Here is a 16,357-nt window from a genome sequence, read left to right as displayed (position 1 = left end):
CTTATGTCAAACGATTAGGATGCTATGATCGAAATGAATCAAATGCTCCTAACTAGATGTGTTATGAATGTGTCAAATAATTAGGATGCTATGATTGAAATGAAACAAATGCTCCTAACTAGATGTGTTATTATATGAATGTAGAAATGTCATGAGCCCTTTTTAAAAAGGCTTAAGGTATCATCGTGCGTTGTTCATTAGGACATTATCGCTGACGTATTATGTTGGCATCTTATTCAGCTGGTATTCTTGACAGAAAAGTCAAAGAAACAATCACATTTTGCTCGGAAAGCTTGCCCCACTGTAATTTTAGAGTCCCTTCCACTGTACCTTTTAGGACATAAAGTTTGTGCCTCCTACTGCAATTTCAGAGGAATAACATTTGGTTTCTTCCATCCATTCCACTGCAACTCAAAGGCATAGTATTTGTATCATCTTCAATCAGTTTGATCTGTTACACTATTCCCTAGGTGTAATGACCAGATGTACATGAATGCAAAGTATCAATTCTTTTCTCGAGAATGACCCTCTTTTACACTTAGGTTGACATTACTCGTCATTTGTCGAGGTTGTATCACTGATGAAATGTCTCGTCTTTTGGTTCAACCAATAAAGAGTCCAAAGAGATAATATTTCCAACCTTTAGGCTTGGTGAGTTCTAAACAATAGTCCTATTTCAGGTTCTTGTATTATTTAGAAACTTCCAGAGTAATATGCAAAACTTCTTTTGTAAAAGTGTTATTAGTCCATTAATCATTATTTCAATGCAAAATGCTTGAAAAAGATCAAAACAATTAACAAGAAGGAAATTGGTTATGAGCATAGCTCGAAATGGATAAATTAATCAAAGATTGCAAATGCAATAAGAATGAAATCAACTCAGAATGAATGATTTAATCAAAGATAGCAATGCAATAAGAAGAAAATTTATTTGGACATATCTTGAGAAGAATCAAAGATAAAAAATTCAAAATGGGCAAAATGGAAGCTAGATGCCCCAGATATCGCAGCCTGAGCTTCTCTGTACCAACTTCTTGAAGACCTTTCTGAGTTCAATATGTGTTTAGGGGATCCGGAGTATTTTGTCGATGCCCCGAGACGTAACATACTTCTTCATTGTTAATTAAGGCATAGCAAGACTAATGTATGCCCCACTTTGATCCAAATTTGAGCTGCCCTTTTCGAGTTTTCAACTTGAATCCCTTTTAGTCTCAAGGCTCCATTTGCGGGGTTTCGCACTAGCTTCTCTTTTTTTTAGAGTTTTTTTGTTTTTTTTGTGTTTTTGTGTTTTTTTTTGCCTTTGCCTTTGCCTTTGCCTTTGCCTTTGCCATATAACGCCTAATCTTTAAACAGACTGCAACCTTTTGATATTGTACAGCTGTGTTAGACATGATTTTCTGGCACTCTTTATTGGCACCCCTTTTTTTGAAATTTGATGACTGTCGACCTAGTGACATTGGCATATGAAACAACTTTTATCCTTTTCTCGGGGTAAACGATGACCCCAAAGGCGAATCAGTATTGGTTAGAAGTTTTCAAAGAGATCGGCCCATAACCTCCATGCCCCACATGAAGGGGCACATGAATTTTCTCTCTATAAATTTGGCATTTACAGCATACTGATGCAATCCCTTTCTATGGTGGGTCAGCAGAACCCAAATATCATGATTAGCTTGACCATCGTAAAACCATTAGCATATGTCATTCAAAACCCTGCAACATCCTCCTATCTTAGTAGCCAGACGTATCTTGATATGATCATGCAAAAAATCTTTAAATTCTAGGAAGTGACTCAATGACGTCTCGCTTTGCCTTTGTGGTAATGCAGACTCCGATGTTTGTATCTTTCTCTTGTCATAGGCCTACTGTCTACTGTCTTTTTGTAAGAGAGGATCTGTTTTCATCTTACTTTACCATCCTTAACAAATTAGAGAGTAGTCTACATCTCTATCATCTTTGAGTGTTGAGATCCCTTTAGGCCCATATTTCGCTCAAAAGGAGACTCGAGTCAATGGCGTTACTCACATCATTGATATCTGGGGACCCGCTGAAGGCAGATTCTAAAGAAATAAATGATTCTAAGGATGATTATTTGTATGGTATGATCATGAATGAAGAATAAACGAATATTTGAAATAAAATCCAAAGAACAAAAGAATCTAAAAATAATTATTTGTACCGTATGAGATGAAATCAAAGAATATTTACTCAAAAAGATGCATTTTATTGAAATAAAGACTTGGGATACAAGCCTATTTCACAAAAGGGGTTTAATTGCTTCCAGGCTTAAAGCAACAAGCGTGTTTTGAATATTACTCTAGATTAGCTCTAAAAACTACAAGAGGTTCCTCTACAGACTAATCATTCAAAACATTTCCAGGTTTGTAAGGACGAATACCTCACAAGTTTCTCTACTCAGGATCCGATGCTACTAATCATCTTCTTATTTTTCTATCTTTGACAGAGTCCTTTAATCATTTGCTCTTATCATCGTGATTTGGTAACGGACTCTTTGTACCAGGGGTATCATCAAACTTCACAATCCCCATCTCGAAGAGTCTTTCAACCGTCTTCTTGAAGGCAGTACAGTTTTCTATTGAATGCCCCGATACTCCCGCATGATAATCACATTGAGCGTTTGAATTATACCATTTGGGGTATGGGGGTTGCAACGGCTTTATATAATATGGGGACACCACGTGTGAATCAAATAAACTTTGATATAACTCCTTATATGACATTGGGATTGGCGTAAATTGGAGCTTTTCAAAATTTTGCCTTACACTTGATTCTTGCTTTGTCGAACCTTGTTGCCCCCTCGTAGTCACCTTTGGTTGATTGACTGTTATTGACCTTAAGTGATCTCTATTGCATGAGCTCATACTGTTTACTTCATTCTCCTTTTCTTTGGGCCGACCTCTTGGTAGTTTCTCCAACTTCAATCTTGCCACCTCTTATGGCATTCTCAATCATCTCTTTGCCATTACTATATCGGAAAAACTTTTGGTAGTATTCCCAATCATATGGGTGATGAATGGGGCCTTCAAAGTATTAATGAAGAGCATGGTCGTTTCCTTCTCCAAAAGAGGTGGTTGGACTTGCATCGCTATTTCCTCCACCGTTGTGCATCTTGCTGAAACTCTCACTCGGCTTTTTTCCATGTTTTGTAGTGTGATCCTATCTGGCGTCATATCACCACATGGTTATCTTGTTGCATGAAAGCTTTGTGCAAGATCTCTCCATGAACCAATCTTTGCGGCTCAACTGATTGTACCACCTAGCATTTGCTCCCATTAGGTCATCACGAAAACAATGGATCAATAGTTGATCGTTGTTCACATAGCCGATCATCCTTCTACAAAACATTGTTATGTGCGCCTCGGGCAAGTAGTCCCGTCGTACTTTTCAAGCTCTGGCATCTTAAATTTATGAGGAAGCACCAAATCTGGAACCAAACTTAAGTCTTTGGCATCGATCCCCTGATGATTGTCAGCGCCTTCTAAAACCCTAAACTTCTCCTCTAACCACCTGCAACGATCTTCCAATTGTTTCGAGGATTCAGTGGCCATTCTTTCCTTCTCTATTAAATCCAGATCAGGAGTAATAGGGTTGACCAAGCTATCACCTAAATTATTTCCCAACCCAGATGGGAAATTTATGGGGATTCCAGCATCCACTGGCCCATGTTGAGGCCTCACTGTGACAAATGGCCTTCTAGGAGGTGCCTCGGTTTGCAGGGGCACATGAGGTGGGGTAAAACCGGAGGTAGGTAGGATCTTCATTATCTTCTCCCGCTTTGATCAAAGGGCTTTTCCCCTTTTCTAATCCGCCACCAATAGGCGAGTTAATTGATCCATCATGCTTTTACGGGACTCTAACATATGGTCCCTCATATCTTCTTTGTATCTTAGCCAGTTGCTCTTGCATCCGCTCTTGTAATTGTTCTTGCATCTCTCTTTGCATTTGTTCTATCCTTTCTAATCTCTGGTCCATTGCTTTGGTTTTACGGCGGGTATAGTGGCTGTGTTCGGTTGCTTGATTCTCATTGGTTTCCAGATTAACTGAAATAATTTTGTTTAATCAGGGTTCTTTAGTGAAAGTTTAATGCGAATGTTGCAATGTAATACAAATGTATGGAATGAATGCAAAAGAAAGGAAGATGTTGATCTTGAATTCAATTCCATTAGAATAACTTTTCTAGAAAACATATTTCTTTACATGAAAATAGATTACATATGCGGTATTGTCCTTCATATCCCAAATAAACGCTGATCTTTTCTTCATGGTCGAATCCTGTAAATTCTCTAAAAGATGCCTTTACTAGTTCCTTGCTGCTTAATCTGAGCCTCGATCTCTTGCTCACTTATCTCCATGATACTCATCAAAAGTGTCGGCTCTTGAATAATCTTCGTTGGCAATTAAATCAAGTCATGTATTCCTTCGTGGACTTCCGGCTTTCTCTCGTCATGCATTTGTTGGCTTGAATCTCTGGCAATTACATCATGTATTCCTCCGTGAACTACCAGCTTTCTTTCATCGTGTTTACTTAGACTATATTCAGGCGATCGCACTATAATCTACTTTATCAAGAAATTCGTTTCCTTATGACAAACTATTCTATTTAGGAATTGAATTTCGAATCAACACATTCTTTTCTTTGATGTAATGTAATGCAAATGCATGAACGCAAAAAAAAAAAGGAAGGCATTAATTCTAAATTTAATTTCATTAGAACAACTTTTCTAGAAAGCAAATTCTTTTACATAAACGGACTACATATCGGCTTTTCTCTTGTATTCCAAGTGAAGACACCTATCTTCCTCTTCATATCCGGATCTTGTGGTCGAGTCTAACGAGTTCTCCAAGAGATGTCTATATTAACTCCTTTTTTGCTCGATCCAGGCTGCGACTCGTTGCTCACTTATTACTGTAATACTTGTCAGCTCCTTTAAGAAGGTCAAGATGTGACAGCTCTCGAATAATCTTTGTCAGTTTTTGTCTTCAGGTAATGAAGCGAAGTCTTGTATTTCTTTACAGGCTATCAGTCTTCTTTCATGTGTTCACTTGGATTATATTTAGACAACCGTATTATAATCCACTTTATCAAAAAATTCGTTTTCTTATGACAAACTGTTCATTTAGCAATCAAATATGAATCAACACCTCCTTCCTAGGATGATGTAATGTAATGCAATTATAAACAAAACAAAAATAAAACACGTTAGTGCAGGATAAATAAATAACAAATAAAGCAATTCGGGTGACCACTAGGGTTTCAGAGTGGCTCTACCTAGGGTGGGCTCCTAGGTCTCTCTATATGTGGTTTGGTTCTAGAGTAAGAGTACCTGAACCAGCAGATTCCTCGATCCTCACCCATTATAGGCTCATTTGAATCGAGTTCAATTAAGGAGAATACATTTCCCTATGGCTACACGGAGATGAAAATCTCACGAAACCATAGGTACGGATGTATTCCGAAAGTGATCCACTATCCTGCACGGAGGTGAAAACCTCACGAAGGCGTAGTTTCTCACTCCCACTTAAGGGTGTGACCACAACGGTCATGCAATGCAATGCGAGAAGATATATGCATAAAAACTTGAAACAATTAAAGAAACTAGGAATAAAATGATGAAAGCAGATCGAAAACGGGTGAAACGCAATAAAGTGATCGTATATCAAAACCAAATTCTCAATTTTGAAAAAGACAAAAGTTAATCAACTTGTGGCTTGACTCTCTTATAAAACTCCCCAGTGAGTCGCCAAGCTGTCGTAACCATTTTTTAAAAAAAACGGGTATGGACTTGGAGAAAAAAAAACGAAAACAGGAGTCGCCACCAATCTTTTTAGGTGTGATCGGATCACCTTAAGTTAATCATTTTAATAAAAGTTAAGATTTACTAAAACGATAATTTTTGGTCTCGAAAATCGAGAAAATGAGTTCGAGTCGATTACGCATGAGGAAGGATTAGCACCCTCGTCGCCCAAAATTGGTACCTAGTTGATTAATTAGTGTCTTAGTGTCGAAAATTTGAAAACTTGAAAGAATTTAAAATACGATCCCTCTTTGTAAAGAAAATGTTCAAATGTTAAGGACCTTCTCGTCTCACAATATAAAAGGTCACATCCAGTAAGTTAGGACACGACATCTTGAATTTTCGAGAGCGAACTTGCCTTTTATATAAAAATTCGTGTATTTCAAAAGGTTATTCAGTTAGTTAAGGTGAACGAGGAAAATCAAAACCCAGTAAGTTAGGGCACGTTTCCTCAAATTCCCAAACACCGAATATTGCCTTTACTTGCAAAAATCTTATTTCGAGGTAACAAAATGCCATACCCAGTAAGTTAGGGCACAACACCTCGTATCTCCGAGAATAAGCATTATTCAAAACTCATGTCGCGATTTAAAAGAATATTCCGTTATTTAGGTTAAAGGAGAAAAATCGAAACCCAATAAGTTAGGCACGATTGTCTCGAATTACCAAATACGGAATATTACTTTATGAAAGAATTATTATTGGGTTGGATATAATGATAATAAGAATAATATTAAAGTAAAGTAAACAATAATACTATATATAAATATATATATATATATATATGCATATAATAGAAATACACACTACTATATAATAATAATAATAAATATAGAAATACAAAAAGCAAATATAATAAAAATATTAAATTAAAGTAATAAAAACAATACTATATATAAATATATATATATATGTATATACATAAAATATACACTAATATATAATAATAATAGTAATAGCAAAAATAATGAAAATATGAGTAATATTAATAATATATTAGAATACAAAAGTAAAGTAATAACAATAGGGTGATAATAATAATAATAATACAAACAATAATACATATATATATATATAATAATAGTAGTTAGAAATAAAAATAATAGAAGTAACAATAATGATAGTAATAATATAAATAAATATGGAGAGGCATATATAATATAATAATATAAATAATAATATATACATGAGAAATAATAATAATAATAATATAAATAATAGTAAAATAATAAAATAATAAAACAAAGCTCTCAACTCTCTTTCTCCTCTTTTCTAAATCCTGCCGTTGGTAAAACTTTACTTAGGTCATGGACCCCACGGTCACATCGGCGCCATCAGACACTGCAATGCGGACCTTAAAAAAAAAATTTTTTCGGTAATGAAAATATGGGTAAGCTTCTTACTTTTATTTTTACTTTCGTATAAAAAACAAAATAAAATTGAAAGGAAAACAATAAACAAACAAAGAACTAAAGATGAGAATAGACAAAAGAAACCTCTTTTGTTTTGATCTTTGATTAATCTTCAAAACTAGCCTTTCCAAGAAACAAAACAACCTTCTTTCCAAAAAACAAAAAACACCTCCAAAAAACAAAAAACCTCCTCCAAAACAAAAACAATCCTCCTCCAAAAACCAAACCCCCTAAAACAAAGTCTTGAATGGCTTTTATAGCCAAATTTTACAAGTGGAGTGGTTGGGGTGGTTTAGGTGGCCAAGGGTGGTGGAGTTGGTGGCCAAGATGGGTGGCCAACAAAGGTGGTGGAGTAGGTTGGGCCAAAATTGGGTTTGGGCTTGTAACTGGATAATAGGCTAGGTTTAATTCGGGTTTGGTTTTATTGGGTCCCGGGCAAAATTTGGGTCTTACAGCTGATATTTCATAGTTTCTGATGGCTCCAATTTAATTATTCTTTATTAAAAAATAAAGGGGAATTGAATGCTATTTTAGCTGCATATGCCACCAACTTATTCATTGTCTCCATTAGCAGATATTGATTTGCCTACTGAATCTGATTTAATTGATATTAACTTTTGACGGACCTCCAAATTCTTCATTAACAGTCTCCTCCATTGGTTATAGTATAAAGTTAAGTATATGTTTCATGTATATATATAATCTCTAAAAATATGAAATATTCACCGCCTTAAATTCAACTCCATAAGGAATAAATTAAATGTTACTAAAAGAATTATTGAAAGAAAAAAACAAAGAAAGATGGATATGCATGAGGAAGTTGGATGGAAGAAAAGGGCAAGACGAGCAAGCAAGCGCATGCATAGAGATGAAATTGACAGACTTTGAATATCATCATAACAATAATAGGAAGAAGAAGAAGTAGAAGAAGATAATGTTGCACTAAGGGAGAGAGTGGGGAGATATCCAGTTCATGCAGAGAATTGTTCCACTCTTTTTCTTCATATTGGGAGGGACCGCCACTCTCTCAATCTTTACACCATACATACCACCACCACCTTTCTAATCCTCACATGCTCCGTGAAGGTGTTAATTTACTCACAGGGTCCATCTTCATGTACTTTTTCTTTTCCCCTTTCATCATCAACATTCAAAATTCAAAACTCAGCCAGCAGGGGAAAAGAAAAAGCTTCCTTTGCTGAATCTCAACCCTTAAGCTAGCTTTTTCCAACACACACTCCATCTGTCTTTCACATACACAGATGGAGGGGTGATGTGTTGTTAATGTATAGGTAGCTTTATGTCAGTCTCCAACGGGTTTCTTTCTCCATGTAAGTGACAAGTAATTATTGAGAGAAATTACGAGAGGCGTATTGTTTTTATATATCTATGTGCTTGGTGAAAGCTAAGCTTCAAAACCCACTTGTCCACTTTCTCCCCCTCTCCACTTTGCTCTTTCTCTTAACATTGAGTATTGGATATTGCTAGCTATGATTCTTCCCCAGCTTAGGTTGCTCTATTATCTTCTTCAACTTTGCCCTTTTTGCATATTACTTTCTCATTATTCAAGCATGCTCATGAATTCATAGATATATAATATTGGGCCTTTTGCATGGTTCTTTGTACCTTGCAGGATCGAGTGGGAATATCCAAAGTACACTTTTGTATATGCTGAAATTTTATATCAACGGATAAATTGAGTACATATGAATCTTTTTTAAGCTTTATTAAATTGAACTTTCCATTAAAAATAAACATGTACCATTACATATTATTGCTTCATCTCTGACTTTCATTGTGATAGGGTTGTCAAATTCGTATTCAATTCAAAGTAATCATGGGAACACTAAGGCTAGTCCATTTGCATTTGTATTCTGGACAAGGACTAACCCTTTTGTTTTCTTGTGAAAATTACTAAAAAGTTGATGCAATGCATTCTTTAAATCCAACTTTGAAAAGCATTAACTTTTCCAAAAAATAATAATGATAAATAGTAATAATGCAGAAAGGATATGAATATGATGATTGATAAAGGATCTTCAAAACACACACTTGGTAGTTAATATATAACCCCATAGTGAGGGAGCTTTCAACTTTCCTTTTATGACGAAGCAGCCCAGCAAGGATTTGTATAGCACCAAATATGTACAATTTTTCAGAAAAGCAAATCTGAATGATATCTAATATATATATATATATATATACATTTGAAGGTTTGTATATTTGTATCATGTTTTGTATTATATTTAAATTATTTCCGGTGTTATATTTGTATTTTGCTTAATAATATTAAGAAGACTGTTAGTATAATTTTTAGACTTCCCATGTAAATTTTTGAAAAATACTTACTTATAATATATCTTATGGCTCATCCACCAATTGGTCATATTTTGATAGTATAATTTGGAATTGTCTTTTTGTACACTTTCGTGTATCTATTCAATAGAGTACTTAAATGTGTTATGTTTCAAGTTCGAATATATGAAAGTCCACTTGAGAACGATAAAATCTTAAGGAAGTTACGAGCATCTAAAGAACCCATTGTATGGTATAAGTGATGGAGAAAATTTCGAAAAAAAGTTTAATACATAAATAAAATTTTAATATGCATAATTGAAAAGTATAGTTAAATCATTACAATACACAAATGGATGAATAATAAAAAATAATTTAAACTAAAACCTGAATATGTATTATTACAATGATAAAATTAAAGACTCGTTCATACCAATTACACATAACAAAACTCGAACCTAATTACTCAAAACTCAAAATTTCAGCCAAACTTTTATTGGTTTTAATCATGATCTGAATAAATTTTATTTTCCTCTTCCAGGTTCTTGACCTAAAAGAATTAACACACTCGAGAAAATATGAATAAATTGAACATAAGCCGTTGAACAAAAAAATAAAGGAAATTTAACAAAAGCCCATTGAAGCCGAACCGAAGGCCTTTACCTTTATTAGTGGACTTTATCGGTAAATGGGCTCAGAAAAGAACGCCGTTAGAATTGTCTTGGACTCTCTCGCTGGCGTCTTGGTCGTCGAAAATGAGCAAAACCCTAATTTATTTCATCTCTATATAAATACCTTAACCTACATTTTGTCAAAACTTTTCTGGTGTTTTTGCAGCTCGAAGAACAAAAGAAAATGGTATCATCATTATCATTATTCGAATTCGTTCTTATTATTGGTGCCATTTATGAAGAAATTGAAAATGACTGTAAAGGTTTTCTTTTTTTGGATAGGGAAAAGGAACTGGAAGCTTTGGAAAGAGAAGGAACAAGACTCACACGCTCTGCGTTCGATGTGGTCGCCGAAGCTTCCATCTACAGAAGAGCCGTTGCGGTGCTTGTGGCTACCCTGCCAGTCGCATCCGAAAATGTAAGATCTTTTCTTTTCTTTAGATTTTCCAAATCTGACGTATATTTTTAGTCATTCTAGCTCTCTTTGTAGTTGCTTAGCTGAACTTAGATAAATTAGCAAATGAAAATTTTCAGGAGAAGTTACGATATCCAATGAAACTTAGAAGTTAGATATTTTCTTGATTTAGTTGTAACAGTTCATAAATCATTTTCCGTTATCTTTGAGTGTCATTACTTGGTTGAAAGATAGAATCCTGAAAATATGGTTTATGTGTTTGTTTTTTTTAAAGGCATTTTGTCTGCTGAACATTGGCTTTTGTTTGTAATATCTTCTTGTTTAATTAATTTGTTGGATTGGATTGTGTTGTGTTGTGTTATTGGTTTTAAGATAACTGGAGTGTGAAGGCTATTAGAAGAAAGACCACCGGGACTGGCCGCATGAGGTACCTCCGACGTGTTCCCCGAAGGTTCAAGACTGGCTTTAGAGAAGGTATTTATGATTATTTCGTATTCAATCATGGTTGGTTAAAATGAAAACATGTTTGGTAGATAGCATATAGTAATGGGGTGTTGTTGAATTGTCTGTCTGTCAGGTACTCAAGCAACTCCAAGGAAGAAGGGAGCTGTTGCTGCTTCATGAGTTAATTTGTGATGTTTTGTTTTGTTCAGAGAGATTCCTGAATTTAGAAACAATAGGTTTTGGGTCTCTTTCAACTGTGTGTTACTTTTTTATTTTTCACCTAATGTCTACAAACGGGAAGTTTTGTTTTATATTATGAAGTTTCACGACTTTATTTTCATTATGTAGAGCAATTTACTTCTATCCCCTTGTGTTGTATGAAATAGTGATATGCAACCCATGGGTGATCTTATACTTGCTCAACACTGAGGATAGCGGTCATCCCCATCTACATGCCATGTTTTCTATTTTCTGCAGTTGAAATGTTATTTCCCAAAGGGTCTATTATCATATCCTTGGGAAAACCCAAATATCTTATTTAGATATGCAACCCAGTACTTGAAATATTAACAAAACATGGGTTTACTCCTCTGGCTTTAGAAACGTCTACTTGCTTTATTTTTTCTCTGAAGATGACAGTTTACATATATTGGAGGTACTCAAAATTCATTGAAACATTAAATTTTTACATGTATAAAGCAATTGGGCCACATTTCATCTCCTCTACTTTTCAATAACCATTCCATAATGATACGTTAACTCACAATTTGATGCATTTTTTTAGAAACTCTTAAGAACCTCAACTTCTCTTTCTAGGAGACTTTGATATTTCATTATCAAGAGGCTCAGAAGGAATTTTGCTGAGAAGCCATACTAGAAGAACACCAATAAGAGCACCAGAGAGATGTGCAATGTGATTGACATTTTGCAAGGGATAGGAAAATCCAGACAGGCCTGTTGAAGCTTGGGCTGCTTCCATCACCTGCCCCAAACCAACATCACAAACGTTATTAGGAAACTGTTGATTCAATATAATCTTTCAGGAACAAGAAATAAAAACTAGTCAATTAAAAATTTCAGACCTTGTCGATAACAAATTGGCCCAATATGAGAACCTCGAGGATCTTTCTCCAGTCCCAGGACATCTTACAATAAGCAAAAGCGGTCGAGTCATTCCATTTGTTCCAATGTTTAGACAACTTATTTTTCCTTGAAACTATAAAAATTTAAAGAATTTATTCGTACGGTTCTCTATATTTGTGGATAAAATTAGCTTACCTTTACAAGGACACTGATTGCAAATAACCCGAAAACTGCACCGGAAGCACCAACGGAGACTGCGTTTCTTGGTAAAACCAGCCACGAGACGATGTTAGCTCCAGCACCTGTGAAAATGTAGGACAGCCACAATGCGAAACTTCCTTCCTCTTCTTCGACGAGTTTCCCTGTTTTACAAAAAAGGATCCAATCAAACTTCCAAAGTAAAAAAGGTACAAAATTACAAGCATTCTCAAGTCAAAGAAGAGCAAAATGCTTACCAAAAATGTACAAGAAGAAAAGGTTGCTCGAAAGATGCTTCCTAAATAAGGATGATAAGCAGTACAATGAACATCTAAATGAGAAGGCAGACACATAAAATAACAGCAATTCATTTATCAAAAGATTTAAGGATTTTCACACTTGGTCTTCCACGGCATTCATATATAGAACTTACCAGTTAGCATGGCAAAACGTTGACGTTATAAATTGGTACCAAGCAGGCCAATTATGGTACAAGTATAGACACTGAATGCCCTGAACCTATTGAAAGGGAAACTTTGTGGGTCAAGAAGATTAATAATTGAACAATTCAAAACTTCATTTTTTTCAGTAGGCAAATTTTAGTGCAGAAACCTTTTACGTATTACTGATGTTAATAGGAAAAATCCCCATCGATAATAAACAAAGAGCAACCAAAAAGAAAGTAAATGAGTACCTTAAACAAGTTATCAGCTACATACATTCCAAGATTCAGAAGTATAATCCAAAACACTCCATTAACGAGCTTCTCGGGTTTTCGTCTATCCCGTGGCTTTCCAAGTTCTAGATCCGAAATAATATCTAAAAAGAACATTGGGTTGATAAATTATTATCCCTTTCTCGGAACACAAAGTTTTATCAGCAGTTGCACATTAAATGCTCGGGAAAATGCCGAGCAGACAGAGTTCGTTTAGAAGTCAGCACGGAAATGATTTTCCCTATAGAAAACTAAAACAACAATCAAAGTACATTTCAAATTACAAATAGATATTTTCGTAGAACTAGGCTTAGTAAAGTAGAAAAATAACCTGAGCCATTCATCTTGCATACCAAACGGGGTTGAACGGGGGGCAGAGAATGAAGATGATGAAACTTGATGGATTCATTTAGTGTGGGAAAAGCGGGAAAAAAACGAATTCTGAAAAGTTTAGGGGGGGTATAACAAGAAGCTAAAGACATGAATGTGCATGGATATGGCTTCAGTGCCATGACCTGTTGTTGAAGCAGAAACTGCCCCATTTCTTTGAAAATAAAACTGTCGTTGAAAAGAAGGCAGTAGTGACTCTAACCAAGTCTTTACTTACTGGGTTAGTTTAAAGATTTAAGAGCCGAATCAGACCGAATGGGCTTTTCTCGTTTCATCTGGACCTTGCCTACTAGAGTTGGTGTAGGCACAAACACAATCGTTAATCTGCCTACAAGACCAGGCCCAAAGAGAATAGGAATAATCGGTTTTCGTAATTAGTCAGTTAATGGAGGAGTTCCTTGCCTGGTGAGGGCATCAAGCATCGGTACTCGTACTACTCTCCACACACCAAAATAAGCAGGATCCCGTGATTGTCTGATTTTCCTCTCAGGGAAATTTTCATTGGGACCATGCCACTGATAAGCCTTAGCTCTAATCTCCACACCTTTGTTCTTGTCCTTTCTAATTCGGCCATGGGAAGGGAAAACACAAATTACTGTCACGACATTATTGCAAACCTAAAACCAATTTTAATCCATTGCATTTGCGCTTTCTTACTACTCCTCCCTTTTGGATTTGAAGGACCACAATTTCACAAAGCTAACATCTACTAGACACATTGTAAAACCTTAGCATCCAAATTTCTCTTCAATCAACCACGATTTTTGCTTCTCTGCAAAAATTTTGAGGATGTGTACTCAAGTGGCATTATAGATGCAAAGAATCACGTTTTTTTTTTTTAACCTTAAGCAATTAGGTTTGTTTTATTTATGTTTGAACCGACAACATAAACAAACAAAGAGAGCCCATTACAACCTAACACTTAAAAAACTATTTTTCTAAATTCATAACTTCAAAACAAATAAGCTAACTAACCTTGAAGATGAAGAACCAAAACATTAGGTTTTTTGAGGCATTGATGTTATGGGTTGTCTAAGATTACAATATAAGTTAATAATTTAGTTTTTTTTTCTTTGGATTCAAAAAACTTTGATAAATTTGAAAAATTTCTGAATTTTAAGATTCTTATAAAATTTAGGAATAGATTCTAATAATGTTTAAAGAGTTCATCAAATAATGTGTGTGTTTTATATATAAAATACACGTTGAAATTAATATATTTAAAAATTACATTATTTATGAATGCTACATTAGTGAAATTTTCAATACCACAAATATATTTGTGTATGCAGCTGACCTTTAAAATAGAAAATTGTCTATTTAGATCTTTTAAAATTTTAAAATTTAAATTAATAAAATTAAATTAAATTTTATCCCTAAAATGATAAAATTTGATTTAATCATTTAAAAATTATATAGATAAAACCATTAAAATTTAAAATTTAATTTCAATCTCTGTAAAAAAAATTAACTTCACCCTGCATATATACAATCCAAATACTCATATAGGTACTAGCTTGATCAAATTCAAAAACATTAAACCCTTATTCGACTGTTTTGAAACAACCTCTTAAAGATTAAGTATTTGTTTGAGTTTGAGTTTGAGTTTTCTTTTTCATACCAACTATATGAATACGAGGATTACATGTGGAGATATATATATAATATTGGACGAATTCAAATTATGAAAATTTAAAGGATTTGAAAGCAAATAATTTTCTAACTTTTAGCTCATGACTCTCACAGTAAAGCCAAAAAGGAATCCGTCTATTTCCTTTGTCTCTGGCTCCGCCCTCGCATGTGCTTTAATCAAAATCCCAAAAGGGGAAAGGGAATGTTGAATTGGATCCAACTGGGGCAAATCATCATCACAGATTATTTAATCTTATTATTCAATGAACAAGTTGCAAAAGGTATATTACTGGACCGCTTGATATAAAGGACCATCTTCACTGTCCTGAAGCAAAGGGTTTATATATACAACATGAACTGGCAACGTCCGTGACCCATCACTGAATCCCACATGTAATGTTAATATAATCTGATTAAGTCTGTTTGATTAGTGTTTTGGATCATCATCTTAATTAATGTAAGTCTGGTTCATCATTAGCTGGGACTGCACAAATACTTGGCCACTACCTTTTCAACTACAGATGTCTATTTTTTTTTTTTTTTTTTGAGATATTTAAAGAAAAAAACTCAATTCTAAAGTGAAAAGATAAAAATATGTTTTACAAATTTAGCCCAAATATTTTCTTAAATATCCCAAAAAAACGACCCAAATCCTTTTCTTTTCGACATTTTCAGTAAATTTAGCCCAGATCAAATCAATCAAATTACTACTAAAAATATCAAAACAATATTGTAAAACTCTGAGAACTTTAACCCTTTTTTTCCATTATAAGACCAAACATTGTTTAATAAACATTACTTTAAAGACACGTGGAACCATAGATTCTTTTGTTGTTTTATTTTATTTTTTTTAATTTCACGTGGTGAGCCCATTGAAAGAGAATTCAAAAATGGCGGATCAGTTCAAAATTTTGCACACATCATATCTATATAAAGTTTGGATTAAAATAGGGGAACAGTAGTGCACAGAAGTTTAATATTGTAGAAACACTGAAGTGAACAGATGATAAAGTAGTCAAAAATGGACTATCCCCTTGAAACATTACGGTGAGTTGGGAATTTCATCCAATAATTTATTTTAGATGCACTTTTTTGAATAACTTATCACTTAATTGGAGCATATCAATTATACCTCTCTAAATTTTAAGATAGGTAAGATAATTATAAATAATTATATTCATATTTAATTAGTTAATATTATTTTGTTAATATCATTTGAACAATTTTAAAATATTCATGTATTCATGTATTAACAATAATATTTTTATCAATTGAGTTAAGATTCG

General features: G+C 34.3%; 2 protein-coding genes across 2 annotated transcripts; one reads left to right on the top strand and one right to left on the bottom strand.

The window, feature by feature from the left end:
• Positions 1 to 10,232: 10,232 nt before the first annotated feature.
• On the top strand, positions 10,233 to 11,393 carry LOC108463874 (60S ribosomal protein L37-1-like). Its single transcript, XM_017763888.2, has 4 exons — positions 10,233 to 10,381; positions 10,477 to 10,612; positions 10,982 to 11,083; positions 11,187 to 11,393. The coding sequence occupies exons 1-4, from the start codon at positions 10,379 to 10,381 to the stop codon at positions 11,231 to 11,233; spliced, it is 288 nt and encodes a 95-aa protein (XP_017619377.1). The 5' UTR covers positions 10,233 to 10,378; the 3' UTR covers positions 11,234 to 11,393.
• Positions 11,394 to 11,648: 255 nt separating this feature from the next.
• On the bottom strand, positions 11,649 to 13,641 carry LOC108463811 (rhomboid-like protein 11, chloroplastic). The gene is made up of 7 exons (XM_017763777.2): positions 13,381 to 13,641; positions 13,029 to 13,153; positions 12,768 to 12,853; positions 12,592 to 12,632; positions 12,332 to 12,498; positions 12,136 to 12,198; positions 11,649 to 12,035 (listed from the first exon to the last, which is right to left on the bottom strand). The coding sequence occupies exons 1-7, from the start codon at positions 13,589 to 13,591 to the stop codon at positions 11,853 to 11,855; spliced, it is 876 nt and encodes a 291-aa protein (XP_017619266.1). The 5' UTR covers positions 13,592 to 13,641; the 3' UTR covers positions 11,649 to 11,852.
• Positions 13,642 to 16,357: the final 2,716 nt, after the last annotated feature.

Source organism: Gossypium arboreum, chromosome 5 (genome assembly GCF_025698485.1).
Source record: "Gossypium arboreum isolate Shixiya-1 chromosome 5, ASM2569848v2, whole genome shotgun sequence".
Classification (NCBI taxonomy): domain Eukaryota; kingdom Viridiplantae; phylum Streptophyta; class Magnoliopsida; order Malvales; family Malvaceae; genus Gossypium; species Gossypium arboreum.
The sequence above is the reverse complement of the archived record's forward strand: the minus strand, read 5'-3'. Positions and strand labels throughout refer to the sequence as shown.